This window comes from Polypterus senegalus, chromosome 8 (assembly GCF_016835505.1).
Source record: "Polypterus senegalus isolate Bchr_013 chromosome 8, ASM1683550v1, whole genome shotgun sequence".
NCBI classification, from domain to species: Eukaryota; Metazoa; Chordata; class Cladistia; order Polypteriformes; family Polypteridae; genus Polypterus; species Polypterus senegalus.
In genome coordinates, this window is record NC_053161.1 from 91,094,416 (window position 1) to 91,110,911 (window position 16,496).

The 16,496-nt window shown below is 37.3% G+C and overlaps 1 protein-coding gene across 1 annotated transcript in view; it reads left to right on the top strand.

The window, feature by feature from the left end:
* Window positions 1-490: 490 nt before the first annotated feature.
* rbm28 (RNA binding motif protein 28) overlaps window positions 491-16,496 on the top strand; it is an 83,964-nt gene continuing 67,958 nt past the window's right edge. The window contains exons 1-6 of the mRNA XM_039761449.1: window positions 491-912; window positions 1,143-1,286; window positions 6,314-6,408; window positions 6,497-6,572; window positions 6,691-6,783; window positions 11,393-11,452. Coding sequence (XP_039617383.1) covers window positions 789-912; window positions 1,143-1,286; window positions 6,314-6,408; window positions 6,497-6,572; window positions 6,691-6,783; window positions 11,393-11,452 — 592 coding nt within the window. The 5' untranslated portion in view covers window positions 491-788. The remainder of the gene's footprint in view (window positions 913-1,142; window positions 1,287-6,313; window positions 6,409-6,496; window positions 6,573-6,690; window positions 6,784-11,392; window positions 11,453-16,496) is intronic.

Sequence of the window (16,496 nt, forward strand, 5' to 3'; positions counted from 1 at the left end):
CTCAAGCCTCTTGGGATTATAGGGGGTAATGTTCAGTGTTTAGTTTCAGATTTCGGAATGATAACGTGCTATTTCTGAGCCCTATGCATGTTATAATTACAGTAAATTACTACTCATCTCTCCAATCTCTCCACTGTCATAGCATTATTAAGAAAACTACAGCTTCAACTTTTGACCAAATTCAAAATATGTGCAATAGTCAAAGAGTACACCTAAAGGAAAATCAAAGTGCAGAAAAGGATAACGCCATTGATGTAAGTATGCAAAGCATTAATTACTGAAAAATGAAGTAATCTTAAATGTCGGTATTAATTCTAAATTAGTCAGTCCATCGTTAATCCCCAGTAATTCCCGTAAAGAAGGTACCACTAATATACAGTGGGAACGAAAGTAGGAACTCTTAAGTTCCTCTTCTGTTTTATCTACCGGGATGGAAAAAATCATCGTACAGGACATTGCTGCCTAAGTGTGCCTTGAACTTCCGGTTTGATTTCAACATGGCGACCTCCGTGTTTCAACACGCGTTTCGAGTGATAGGTTGTTTATAAACATTTTACTTGATCAGCTGTATTTTTACACTTGACAGAGCTAATAAAATACATTAAGTTAAGGCATCAGAATACAAAAGCTATACTGCTGCCTCTTAAATAATGAAATCGTTCGTATAATATTCGATTTAAAAGAGCAAAGTTCATACATTTAACCACAGCAACGGTGAGATATTTCATACAGAATTAATGAGCTGTTCGTTTTCCCATTTTACTGATCTTGACGTATCGTAGGTTACAATGGCAAAGGCCAGCACGACATTGTTTGTTCGAAATTTGCCGGATTCTGCAACTAGCGCCCGCCTTGAAGAAGTGTTTAGCGACATTGGACCAGTTAGAGAATGCTTCGTCGTGAAGGAGAAAGGTATATTTAAACTATTTAATGCAGATATTAAAATGCACTGAAAATGATTTATGTGTTCCGCTGGTGCGATTCGTATAAGTTTGTTGGCATATACAGTTTGTTAAATGTAGATCTGTAATGTGAATAAGTAGTTTTCGATGAATGTAAAGTTAAGGTTATTGAAGATATTTTAACTAAAGCTGTTAATGCCCTGATTGAGAATTACATACTTCAGTTTGTATTTTGTCTAGGTAGCGGTAAATGCAAAGGCTATGGGTATGTCACCTTTTCATTGCCGGAGGACTCGGAGCAAGCTTTGAAAACCGTCAAAGAGTATGATGGTTTGAAAATAAACGTGTCGATTGCAAAAAAGAAATCGGATCAGAAAAAGAAAGGTATGAAAGTCTTTGTTTTATTATTTGTTACACTGTGTTATGCTGTTTTTTAATATTGTACATACGTTTTGCAAATAAACTATTCAGTGTCTAGTTAGAGCATTTTTTATATGTAGTAGGAGTATTATTTCTCCAACTTACTTAATGCTGGTATTTTATGCCTGTCTTATAGGTTGGTATTTGATCTTCACTAGCGCTCTTTTGCTTAATTGCTACACATTGTTGTCAAAAGATTTACGTTCTGCTATTTTTATTTACAGATAGCCGTCATCCTTTCGGTCGATGAAACGGTCCATTGTGCGCCCTACTGAAATCGCCAAGCGGCAAAACTCGTTGACACGATCGGTAGTCCGCACGACATTAATCAGACACTATGAGTTTTTCTGTGATTGTTGCGGCCAAAAATGTCGCGGTTTTTCCCAAAATTTGCGATGCAACGTAAAGAGCTCTAGGTAGGTTCTAGGTTTTGCAGAACGTTTGCACAAAGTATAGGACTTTTTAAAAATCCTACTAGTGAGGAGACATATATAATTAACTAGCAAAATACCCGCGCTTCGCAGTGGAGAAGTAGTGTGTTAAAGAAGTAATGAAAAGGAAACATTTTAATAATAACGTAACATGGTTGACAATGTAATTGTGTTGTCATTGTCATGAGTGTTGCTGGCATATATATATATATATATATATATATATATATATACACACACACACATATAAACATATATACTGTATATACATATCCATACATATACACATATATATACACACATATACATACATATCTACATATATACATACACACACACACACATATAAACATATATATAATATACATACATATATACATACATTCTTTTAAATAGAAGGAATTTTATTTAGTCGACAGAAATATCTTTGGTAGGAATGGAAGTTAAATGTAGGCATCATTGCATAAATTTTTCTTCACCATACAAATGTAAAGAGTAAATTCGCCTTACATTCCAACCAAAGATATTTCTGTCGACTAAATCAGGGGTGTCAAACTCAATTGCACAGGGGGCCAAAATCCAAAACACACTTTAGGTCGGGCGAACAGGATAAACATTTATTGAACACACTAAAACTAAACTTTTAAAACTTTAAAACTTTTAAAACTTAACTTTTTTGAACATAAATATGAATAAAAACAGACAGGAATATTATTCTGGAATAAATCAACTCAAACCTTAAATAACATAATATTTTGCTCTCCATAAAAATATATCCTGTCTAAATTATACAAGTTAGAAATAAAGTAAACGTTAAAAAAACAAACATTCAAATTTCTTTACTCTTATGTAATTTTATATAAAAAATTAAGTTAAATTTTAAATATCCCTAAATATTTTGCTCTCCATAAAAATATATCCTGTCAAAATTATACAAATTCAAATATGAACATGCTGCATAACAAAACCTGGAAATATAAATAAAATGTGTTCTTTTCAGCAATAACAAATCAAATCATTCAGTTGTCTTTGCTCTTATGTCATTTTATCAGAGCTGGACGCCTGGCATCTTTTTTTGTCAATAAGTTCGTTTATGTTTGGTGTGAGGTTCTGTGTTGTGGAGATTCTCAGGATGGACTGTAGGTGCTCATCAGTGAGGCGACTCCTGTGTGCTGTTTTGTTATTCATCACTGAGAAGAGCTTCTCACATAGATATGTGCTACCAAACATGCACAAGGTTCGAGCCGCATGTAGACGGAGCTGGAGCATTTCTGCGGGAATGGAGTGAATAAACTGTGCGGGCCCTGCAGTATCGTACTTTGCCTTCAGTGTGCCATTACACTGCAGCTTAATCACCTCCATGTGAATCTGCACAGGTGCAGTTTCCACATCGACGGCAAATGGGTTGCGAAACAACTCAAAATTCTTTTTTTGTTCTTCAAAGCGCCGTGCGAACTCAGTGCGCAGTGCGCTCAGTTTATCAGCAAAGTGCGTATTTGGGAACACCGTTGTGCCGACTTGGTTCAACATTACTTGGCAACAGGGAAAGTGGGGCAAGTTGCACTGGTGCATTTGTCTCCCATAAAAGCAGCTTCACTTGAAATCACTTTGTGATTTTGCATGGGTAAAAATGTCTGCTGAAGTGTCAGATTCTTCTTTAACTCTTCTGCTTTCTGTATCTTCTGCATTGCATTCAGGTCTTTCACGTTATCCTGATGTTTTGTCTCATAGTGCTTTCTTAGATTAAATTCTGTAATTGCAGCCACATTAGCTCCACAGATGAGACATACGGATTTACCGGCAATGTCAGTAAACATATACTCAGCCTCCCATCGGTTTTTAAAGGCTCTATTTTCAGAATCAACTTTTCTCTTTGGCATTGTGTGGGCTAGCTTCGCAATAACTTGCAGCACATTAAGCTAGACTTGAAGCTTCAATTGGTGATCTGTTTTTCTGTGTTAACCTCATTTTTTCATACTTCTTCTCAAACCAAGGGTGTGCGAGGGTAAATGAATCGGGAAGCGCTGTAATCGGTGTACCATGAAATCATGCATTGACAGAAGTTCCCCTTTCCTTGTATTGCAAAGTGTGATTAAATGCGTGATTTTTTAACGCGTTATGGAGCATATGCATCGAAGCTTCTCAGCTGTGCTTGTGCTAAGAAAAGGAAATATTTTAAAAATAACGTAACACGATTGTCAATGTAACCTTTTGTAAGTAGTGCCTGGAGGATTCAGTGTGGAGAAACTGTAGAGACAGCATGTGTATTAACTTGTGGATTTTTCTGTGAGTATTTGGTGGCAGCGTCACAAAGTCGTAACACTGCGTTAGCTGCAGAGCTCAGCTCAGAGTGAAAAGAGGTGAATGGGAGGGGAGATGATGAAGTGACTCCCTGACCTGCCTTAACTGTTAATCCTCCACAAACCCAGTCTCTCGGAATTTGCATAAGCACAGCAGCCCTTCACGTGCAATTTTAACTTAGTTACAAAGTGATCAAAACTCTCGTTTATATCCTGCATCCTCTCATTAAACTTGTATCCCGCATTACCCGTTGGCATGACAAACGCCAGCGGCAGCCTGTCTATGAACTTAATTTAAAGTGTAGGTTTACACCGTGCTTTGTTTCCGAAGTAGCAGCACTCATGAATATGGTTGTATATGTCGCTCGCTTCTTATTGTTTCGCTGCCTTCTCAATTATATAATGCATGTTTTCTTCAGCACTTTTTTGAGCTCTTCCTGGTTTTCTACATACTGCGTTGACAGTCAGTTCACACGATTACGTGGGAGGCGTGATGATGTCACACGAAACTCCGCCCCCACGGCTTTCGAGCTCAACTCCATTACAGTAAATGGAGAAAAATAGCTTCCAGTTATGACCATTACGCATAGAATTTCAAAATGAAACCTGCCCAACTTTTGTAAGGAAGCTGTAAGGAATGAGCCTGCCAAATTTCAGCCTTCTACCTACATGGGAACTTGGAGAATTAGTGAGTCAGTAAGTCAGTCAGTGCTTTGCCTTTTATTAGTATAGTTCCTTTTATATAGCAAACAACATTATTTCAGCGCCCATTTTTATTTCTTTTCTGAACTCAAAGAAATCTTGGCTTAGTCACTTACAGTTGAGAAAAATACGATATTTTATTCCAGTTCGTTTTGGTTCAGTAAGCTCTCAATTTAAAGTAATTATCCGTAGTCCTAACCGGTTCACTTAGTATTACTGATAAAGGAACCCAGCAGCATTAGGTGGGCACATGGCTAATTTGTATGCATGATTAGCAATGCAGTGCAAAGGGACCAGAGTTCTATAATTGGTATAACCGGTGACAGTTCTGGTAATATTCTCATTATGGTCAGCTGATGTACGCCTCAAATGAAAATACAAGTTTGTTTTAATAGTTTATTAATTTAAATGCAGCAGTGTTTTTTCAAGCCTTTTGTGGCTTCATTAAGTTCACTGACTACCTACATTGCATCAATCAAATAGCTGGGTTTTGGGGTTCAATTGATCGCGGATGGAGTTTCCCCTTGGTGAAAAGAGTACAGATGGAGGCGGGCAAAATATTGTGCAGCATTGTCAAGCACTATATGGCTTTTTTTTTTTCTTGTGTCGTTGCAATCCAGTGATAGCCATGTCTGCATGATCTTACAGTAAACATACATACATTTACAAAGCATAATGGGGTGCTTGGAAGAAAATGTTAGCTTAAGCTGGCCACGTGGTAAATTTCCAGGAAAATGTTCACTGAACAAGGTTACCTGCAAATCCAGCATATTTGCTGCTAAAAACACTTTGGCTAATTTCTCTGATAAATGTGACTTCATATAAACCAAAGACACAGTGATACACAGCACAACACTCTGTTCAAGTAAATGATTTTTATTTGATAAAACACCTTCTCTTCCAGAATACCAACAAAACACAACATTCACAGTTATCTCATTCCTCTTCCAAGATTGTTGCCCAGTGCCTCCCAACTCCCTGTCAACTACACCTGTTAATTCATGATCAAAGCTAGTATAACTCAGAAAGCATTGTTACATGGCTTCATTCCTTCTAAACTTCAGAAGTTCAGTTTCTATATCCATACAGTATGGATGAATTTAATGCAATTTAGGGTCATTGGAGGTAGGAGCTTTTTCTGGCTACACTGGCCTCAAGGTAGTAGTAACCAGTGCTAGACAGGGTGCCAGTCCTTCCTAGGACCTATTTACACACCTACCCACACATGTTAGGTTAAAATCACCAGTTAACCTAATGTGTATGCATAGATGTATATTTTATAATTACAAAAGACAAGCCAGACAGGACCAGTTACCCTCTGGCCCTGTATGTTTAAATATGAGTTTAATTAACAGTATTTTGTCTTCACAAATTGCCTCAAGTGGACGATGGTCAGTATTTTTTCTTGCAAGTGTGGAATCTAGCAGTTTGTTTTTGATATAGAATATACTGATTTCTGTATACAGTATTTTAAATTTCAAAATTCTGATATATTAAAATTCTTTTCAAATAATTAATAATAAACAGCTACAACACACTTTTTCATCTTTCATTTTAGAGACAAAGAAAGTTCCAAAGGAGTCAAAATTTCAATGTGTTAAAAAGAAAAGCAAATTGAAATCAAGGTTAATTATCAGAAATCTCAGCTTTAAGGTAAGATGGAGAGAAAAAAAATATCTGGACTGACACAATTAATTGAAAATATGATTATATTAATCTGTACACTACTTGCCTATCACAGTGCACCGAAGATGATTTAAAAGAAACATTCTCTAAATATGGGACAGTCCTTGATGTGACTCTTCCTAGGAAAACAGGTGACTCTGAAATTCTTACATTACTGGAAAACATGTTTCATTTTTATGAAATTATTTAAATGTGTCATGCATTTCAGTATAATATAATTATTGATTTTGTATCGATGATTTGATTTAGATGGGAAAATGCGTGGGTTTGCCTTTGTACTCTTCAAAAATGTTCAAGAAGCTAGTAGAGCATTGGCTGCTATGAATCTAAAGGAAATAAAAGGTAAGAATATTGATACTCATGAAAAACTCTAATACAGCAAATTGCATTTCAGGGTGTGGTATTGCTTTCATATTCTATCCATTATCTGTTGTTAAAAATCAAAATTGTTACAGACTAAATTGATCAGGTGAGAATTAACTCCAGCATTAGCCTCCAGCCCATCTTGTGGAATTTTTGAGCACTGCCAAGTCCCAGTCTCTCTCTCTCTCTCTCTCTCTCTCTCTGGTCCATTGTCTCTAAAATGTAAGACCCTGGTCCATTGTCTCTAACATGTAAGACCCAAATATAGAAAAAAGAAAAAATGTTTTCACCTGTCAGATATTGTTGTAGAAGGCCTCTGATACAAATAATACATATATATATTTTTTTTAATTGTGTATTAGTAAGTTTTTAGGGAAACATAATATTTCCACATTGGGCCTAGCTGGAAGCAGAATTTGGCCATTTGCACTCATGCTGTCAGATCAAATATACAGAACAACCAAGGGTCCAGCCGAGTGTGATTAGCTTTCAAAGGACTTTAACAGTAAATATTATGAATAATAATCACACAGCAGTCATATTTCTATGAATCATAATCTATTTAAGAAATGGAATGAAAATATTATGCACAAAATGAAATGAAAACTGTCAAAGAAACACTGTTCAGTATTCACTTGTAGTGGTACTCCAGAAAGCAGTTTCTCTCCTCAGAAAAGCAGAATCAGAGATCGCACTTCCTGCAAGAGTGTATTTGTGTTTCCTTTTGCGCAGTGTCTGCAGTGCACTGTGTTTGTTTTCACTGGGAAATGTGCAACTATGTCCCAGCGCACATCTTCCGATGGTTTGCATGACCTCTTGGGTAGGACCACATTTGGTGGACTTCCATCAACTGTGTTTGTCTGAATTAGATAAGAAAGTAATTAATTATAATGTCAAACATACATTAAAACATTATATTCAGTGAAATATTTAATGTGGAAAACTGTAGAAATTGATTTTTACCAGGATCAGAGAAGTTGCTAACTATGCCAGAAACTGTCTCCTGTTCAGCATCTCTTTCTTTGGAAAATTGAGAGCTTTAAAGTCCTGTTTATAGAGAAGCCAGGCGTTGACCACAGCATGGATGATAGTGTGCCAGAAGATGTACAGTATGTGTACCAGCGACTTGATTTCAAGGGGAACTTGTACTTCTCTGAAAATTAGTCCAACAAATCCACACCACCCATGTACTTGTTGTAGGCACCCACAATATAAGGCCTCTCAACTTCAGTGTAGGATTTGGGGGCTTTGTTCCAGTGATGGAACTTTTGCACTGGTTGTGGACCAGCAAAGGATGACACAAGTGTGACTGCCCTGTTGTCATACCATTTGACAGCACAGATGTTGTGGTTTGCCTCCACTTTGGTGTCAAAGCTTCCTCTCCCCTCTTTCTTCAAGCTGTTCTCATCTTGAAGGTTACAGTTGGGTAAGAAAACTTGCCTGGCTGTTCCCACATATTGAATTCTACAAACAAGGAGCTGAACCACTAATGGGACACAGGTGAAGTAGTTGTCTGCATAGACCTTGTAGTTCTGATGTTCTTGAGGTGTGGATGCAAGCTTCATTACAACATCACCTGACTCTCCAAGTTCAGATTTGGCTTATGTGCCATCAGCACTGCCTTGGTACACGTCAAAGTCACAGAGCATACCGGAGATTCCAGTTTGTACCCACATTTTGAAGCCCCATGAGTGTGGTTTGCCTCTCATGTACTGCTTGATACCATGGATGGAATCATCATCATCTCATCCGCAGAGTTGTGCTCTTCAGGGACCACCTGCAGACATTTCGCTCTGAATGAATCAAGCCATGGTCTAAGTTTCCACAGTTTGTCTTTCTTCTTGGTTGTTGACAAAATGTAATGATGTAAACAGAGACTGGTATCTGTTGCATGACATTACAGCAGAAACAGGGGTATACGTTGTGTCTGCCTCCCAGTACATACGGACTCCAGCCAATTGCATTAAGCCCATCTTCAGGTAAATGCCAATCATCTGTTCAATCTCCTTAGTATTTGTGTTAATAGATGATCCAGTCTTTTGAAAGCTGTATTGATTTGTGTCTTTTGTCAGAGCCTGAATCATGTCTTCTAACACAAAACTCCGAAAGTATTCTAATGTTGTGTGGAGGGAAACATCACCACTGGTGATGTCTCGACCAGAGAAACTGGTATCAGGACTGATGAAGTCCTTTTTCAGCCAGTGTTACCGATTCCAGGGCAGAGTTTGTTTTGTTGGTTGGCTTAGTTTGGTTGTATCAATGGCCTCCTCATCATCAGTTGGACAATCAGTGAGTGTCTATTTCTTTTTGCCCACTTCATCAGCAGTTTCATCCACCTCCTCATCACTTGAATCACTGGTGTCTGATTCCATCTCAACTTCAGTCTCTCCATTTAGTACAGCATCAAGGATAGATAGATACTTTATTAATCCCAAGGGGAAATTCACATACTCCAGCAGCAGCATACTGATAAAAAAAAATATTAAAGAGTGATAAAAATGCAGGTAAAACAGACGATAACTTTGTATAATGTTAACGTTTACCCCCTCGGGTGGAATTGAAATACCCAATGAAGACAAGTTTCTTTGCTTCGCATTCTCTAATGGAAATAGTAGTAAGAGTTTAAAGTATGATCAAGTATGAATAATTTCAGGCCACTTACATCCCCACATTCCAGAACATTCACACCCATCCCTGAACAATGTACCATACATGCACTCCCCAAGAGCAATTACATTCCAGCTTTCCAGAACATTCACACCTGTCCCTGAACAATGTATCATACATGCAACCCCCCCAAAATAGTTGCATCCTCACTTTCCAAAACTTTTGCATCTGCATCATCCTCCCAAAGCTTTCCAAAACCATTGTCTGTCTTTTGCAACAAGCAGATATATGGGCAAACAAAGAAAGCCAAGAAAATCCCAATTAACTATTTTTTTTACTGATAACATACAGGTACAGTTTCAAATACTGGTACTGAAAGAGCTTGAAATACAACAATCAGAAATAATTCATAGATTCAGAATTACTCAAATCTTGTCTAAACTATAAATTATGACAAATAACACACATTTACACATTGTGTAATATAACAGTCAAATATATTGTATTTCTGTATATATTAATGCTTTATCTAAGCATAAGAGAGTTGCAATGACAACATGTACTGTGCAAGGTGCATATGCTATTTTGACTACCACTTTCACCCAACGTTGGAAAATTGCAACAAAGATATAACAAGATATAAATCAAATTTGATGCATGCATTCCACCATAACTTAACATTTACATGAGTTATACATTCTAACAATCACAAAAAAATATTTCAGGGATTTTACTTACTTCAATGCTGAAATATCCAGTCCAATGAAAAAAGGAGATGTGCTTCCAGGAAAGTTTGCAGGTTGTATGAATTCATGGCCTTATGGCCAGACCTATGTAAACCTCCACCATCCAATGACATTGCAAAGCTAAACAATAGGACCCATTGACTATGCAAATGTGGTCTTTCAAAAAAAAAGAAAACAATGAAATGTTTTTGTGAGAGTTAAATGTGATGTTGTAATTTTGTGACACCAGGTCTTACAGGGATTTATTAATACAAGCAAATAAAGTCCATACTCATTCCAATGCTGAGGGCTTGTGAGTATCCCAGCTACCAGCACCCAAGGTCTAATGTCACTAAACCTGTTGTCTAACTGTCTGAGAACCCATAATCATCCTACAGTGTGATACAGCTTGGTAACATTTATCTATGTTTTATTCACATGATTGTTGTAGATGGTGTCAGTTAACTTTAATGCAAGAAGTTCTCAGCTACAATGTTTCATTCCATGCTCAGAATGCATAGCTAGGTGACAGTGCCTATAAATTATTCAAACTTAGGCATCAAACCTGGCTAAATGATTTTTGTAATACAGTGTTGTTGCTATACTGGATTAAATAATGTTAGTATTTCTGCAGCCTTGCACATTGAGTCATGTTAATATACAGATATGTATGTTGTAATTAAAAGCACACTGGTGTGTGTTAGTATTTGGAGGTATTGTTTTATATGCATCTGGTACATATCTCTGGGTACAGTAAAAAACATTTTTTTTTTGCTACAATAGCAGTGAATACATTTTTTTAAATGTATAAACACAAGAAATGCAAAGGCATCCTTCCATTCTTTTACAAAAGACAGTAGTCCATTGTCCAACCAGTGTTTGTAATATCATTTGTGTTTCTGACCTGGCTTGAAACAGTATAAAACCTGATCATAGTGCATTAGTACAAAAGCCATTTTGTGACATAAACTAGTATTAATTTAATTAATAAAAATGAAGCAATACCATAATAAGGAAAAAAATATCTAGTTTTATATCCAAATTAAATATAATATTGTTTTTTTGTAGTTTTATGTGACAAATAATATACACATTTGCATCCATATTGGTTTCCCAAAAACTTCTTTACTGTACCCATATTACAAGTATAGTTGGCTTTAGTTTTGGTTAACTGTTTTCTATCCCTGCAGTAAAATGCTATTTGGAAAGAGGTATTTTCTTGGTAGTAATGAAATGCAATTTATATTCTTTAACAGGTAGACCAGTAGCTGTGGACTGGGTGATAGCAAAGGACAAATATGTAGCATCTTGTTCACGTAAGTACATCAACAACAACATTTATTTATATATCACATTTTCATACAAACAGTAGCTCAAAGTGCTTTACATAATGAAGAATAGAAAAATAAGACACAGTAAGAAAATAAAATAAGCCAACATTAATTAACATAGAATAAGAGTAAGGTCCAATGGCCAGGGTGGACAGAAAAAAAAAACTCCAGATGGCTGGAGAAAAAAATAAAATCTGTAGGGATTCCAGACCATTAGACTGCCCAGTGCCCTCTGGGCATTCTACCTAACATAAATTAAAAAGTCCTCTTTGGATTTAGGGTTCTCACGGAATGACTTGATGATGATGGTCACGTAGACTTATGGATTTTAATTCATCCATCATTGTTGGAGCATCATGATGCTTTGAGTAGGTGGTGGTGGCCTGTAAAAAAACGGAAAAAGAAACAGAAGAGAGAGTAGGGGTCAGTATGGATTTTAGAGCCACCATGAATAGTTATTATGATGAATTGAACATACAGAGTTTTACTCTGATTGAGTGTTGGTAATTATGTGTTGACTATTTTTTAACTCAAAAGCTTTCAAGACACTATAATAACTGATTTAGGTTCATAAAATATTGTTAATACTTCGGCATAAGACTTAACTCACCTGTTTGGTTCTTGACCTCAGTCTGCATCATATAAGGCTGATGGCTGAATATTTGCTTTGTACCCTTAACCTGTGAGCTAATTTTTATTTTTTGCTGTTTTAACTATAGTATATTATATTCTGACATTTTAATTTGTGTGCCCTGTTCAGCCTGTGGAAGCTTCTTAGAAAATGTTATCTGAAAAATGCTTTGAAATATTGTAGCATGACAAAAGTTTTTACAAAAATTCTATTGCTTATGGTGATTAGTTACTTAACTATTACCAGTGCCTTTTAATTATTGATAATTCATGGCATTGATAATGCAACATTGTTTTTGTGCTATTAGTAGTATTTCTGCTGCCTTGTGTGCATTTTTCTTTACAAATTTCCCTGGTTTGCCAATGACCCTGTCAGCCAAATTTTGCCTTGGCTTAGGTGAACGTTTGTTTCCCAGAGCCCCATGAAGCCAACGTGACATCACAGAGCTGTAGCAGCTAATGTTGGATGGGAATGTCATTAGCTGATCTGCAGAATTTAAAAACTTATGTACTATAAGTGTATCGGCCTCACACTTTATGGTGCTCCCTGATCTTTTTCAAGCATACATGAATAATTATGCCGTACTTGCGTGACTTGCATGATGTCTGTATCCAATTGGTATGCAGCAATCAGTACAAAAAACTTCAACATTGTTTATTATGGAGTGGCTCCTATCTGAACTGTGCATGTGCTTACACAGCTCACTGTATTTTCATTTGAGGAGTTGCTGTCCATAATGAGAATATTATGAAAGTGCTTAGTTGTTCTGTGTAGATTCACTATACATTGCGTCTTCACTGCTGGATTAAGCATGTTACGCTCCTTACTATGTCGCACAGATCATGTTGTGACAGGGACAGACCCTTGAGTGTAATGCTGATCCCTTGCATCAGAGGCTCTGTGGATGTTAGTTGTAGTAATAGGAGCTCAGGAGATGCAGGTGGCACTGCTTCCTCACAGCTAAGGTCACATTTTTGCCTGCAGTAATCATTCCAACATTGTTGAACTCTTGCCTAGCCCTCAGGTACACTTTAAAGACCATAGCACCTTTATAATCCACTCAAAACTAGTTCATTTCTCTTTCTTCACTGACTGAAGTGCATTTTGTCAAGTTTCCTGAATTCTGAAAAATTTCCACATACCTTGTTGCAAAAGCAAATTGTTACCTTTAAAATATTTCAGATGTTGTTGGTTTGCAACTCATGCTTACAAATCTGTGTTTTTGTCCCAAACTTTCATGCCAAAGAAACAAAAGGTAAGGCCCTCAAATTGGGAAAAAAGTTACCTTATGAAAGATAAGTCTATAAAATTGTATTCTGCCTGTGCTTCATTATTGTCCCTTTCACATGTACTGGATTAAAACTCCTGTCTATTTAGGAATAATTGCTTGCACAGTTATTTTTAATGAAAGATATGAAAATGTGTACCTTGCAAAAGAAATAAGTCACAGAAAGCATTATAAAGCTTGAGCAGAACCTCCTTGTGGACTTGTACTCCACAACTCAGGGCACTATACACTCACCTAAAGGATTATTAGGAACACCATACTAATACGGTGTTTGACCCCCTTTCGCCTTCAGAACTGCCTTAATTCTACGTGGCATTGATTCAACAAGGTGCTGAAAGCATTCTTTAGAAATGTTGGCCCATATTGATAGGATAGCATCTTGCAGTTGATGGAGATTTGTGGGATGCACATCCAGGGCACGACGCTCCCGTTCCTCCACATCCCAAAGATGCTCTATTGGGTTGAGATCTGGTGACTGTGGGGGCCATTTTAGTACAGTGAACTCATTGTCATGTTCAAGAAACCAATTTGAAATGATTCGAGCTTTGTGACATGGTGCATTAAGATGCATGAAGTAGCCATCAGAGGATGGGTACATGGTGGTCATGAAGGGATGGACATGGTCAGAAACAATGCTCAGGTAGCCTGTGGCATTTAAACGATGCCCAATTGGCACTAGGGGCCTAAAGTGTGCCAAGAAAACATCCCCCACACCATTACACCACCACCACCAAGCCTGCACAGTGGTAACAAGGCATGAGGGATCCATGTTCTCATTCTGTTTACACCAAATTCTGACTCTACCATTTGAATGTCTCAACAGAAATCGAGACTCGTCAGACCAGGCAACATTTTTCAAGTCTTCAACTGTCCAATTTTGGTGAGCTCGTGCAAATTGTAGCCTCTTTTTCCTATTTGTAGTGGAGATGAGTGGTACCCGGTGGGGTCTTTTGCTGTTGTAGCCCATCCACCTCAAGGTTGTGCGTGTTGTGGCTTCACAACTGCTTTGCTGCATACCTCAGTTGTAACGTGTGGTTATTTTAGTCAAAGTTGCTCTTCTATCAGCTTGAATCAGTCGGCCTCCTCTGACCTCTAGCATCAACAAGGCATTTTCGCCCACAGGACTGCCGCATACTGGATGTTTTTCCCTTTTCACACCATTCTTTGTAAACCCTAGAAATAGTTGTGTGTGAAAATCCTAGTAACTGAGCAGATTGTGAAATACTCAGACCAGCCCGTCTGGCACCAACAACCATGCCACGCTCAAAATTGCTTAAATCACCTTTCTTCCCCATTCTGACATTCAGTTTGGAGTTCAGGAGATTGTCTTGACCAGGGCCACACCCCTAAATGCATTGAAGCAACTGCCATGTGATTGGTTGATTAGATAATTGCATTAATGAGAAATTGAACTGGTGTTCCTAATAATCCTTTAGGTGAGTGTATATCTTAACATTCTGTTTGCCTTTTTAATTTCTTCTAAATATTGTCGGGAAGTTGATAGCATAGAGTCCACTATGACTCCTAAAACCTTCTCATAAGGTGTACTCTCGATTTTCAAACATCCCATCATGTATTCAGACCTAACATTTTTACTTTCTATGTGTATTACTGTACAGTTACTGACATTATATTTCATCTGCCACAAATCTGCCCAAGCCTGTATGCTGTCCAATTCTTCTATAGTGATTTAACAGATTCCAAATTATCTTCCAATCCACCTATCTTAGTATCATCTACAAACTCAACCAGCTTGTTATTTATATTCCTATCTAAATCATAGAGAGAGAGAGAGAGAAAGGTAAAATTCTGTTACAATGAACTGCCAGGGACCTAAAATATATTTTGTTGTAATGAAAATTTCATAGTAATGAGATTCTGTATTTGTCACTCTAGTGCTTTAACTTGCGTCCAGGCTTTTGCAATCATTTCAATAGCTGCTTTTGCATTAATTTTAAACTCCTTCTGTCTATGTTTTGTAGACGAGAATTTTTCTCAGTATTTCCTTGTGATAATACACTTTTTTAGGGTGCAAATGATGCACAAATCCAGTGGCTGAAGCACTGCTGTGCAATTGGGTGGGAGGAATTCAACGTGAACATTATCTAAATGTGGAAGCATGTTGTAGGCAGCACAGTTATCAATCAGAAGCCAAGTCATCCATTTCTTCTTCTTCATATTGTGAGATTTCTGAACTCTTTTGAGATCCCAAAAAAGCTGAGTCTCTACTTTAGCAAAACCAGCTTTATTCAGCTTGAAACTGGAACAGCACGGTTATTTACTGTAGCGTGATCTGCCACTCTACAGCAGTCAGGAAGGGTTGTGGCTAGGTTAGTGGCCAAGTAATACTGTTCCCTGCATTTACAATGTGCCTTGCATCACCCATTGAAATCTTTTCTGTTTGCTTTGGTGGCGAGCTGCAGCAGGCTCAGCTGTTGACCCGGCAATAGATAAACTGTCTTCCACAGACACGGTGATTGCACTTCGGGACACTCTTCAGCGTGTTGTCCAGTTGGGGGAGGTCCCAAGAGAGTTTAGAAACCACACATTTTCTTGAATGAGTGCCGCATTAATAGTAATGTTTCTTAAACAAACATCACTGAACCACATTAAAACAGCTTTTTTGTCATCTTCAAATGCAGCAGGTTGCATACATTTGCATACGTTATTGTTGCTTTTCTGATATAGAGTGTGCTATATTTCACTGCTCTATGAAAAATAAACTCCACATAAATCCACTTATGTAACCACAAAAAACATTCAGAACACAAAGAAAATCTATTTTGCTAACCATCATTAAATTTTAGGGGCATCTGTCATGGAAGAGCTAAAAAAAACAATCCAACCTAATATGCAATACAGACACCAGTCCTAAAACACATCATGCTGTTATCCTGGCAAAAGACAGGTCAGCCAAATAATTAGTATAATTTGTTTTTGACCTTGATACTTGCTAGTAAATAGCTCAATTTGTCTTTAGAAATGTTGTTCTTGACCATGTGAGTTTATACTAGAAGTGCAGATTTGAAGGGGCTGTATCATTCATACTAGAGTAGTGTTTAAAAACATGAAGGGGCAGAGTTATTCTGCAAGGCACTGCAGTTTGTGCT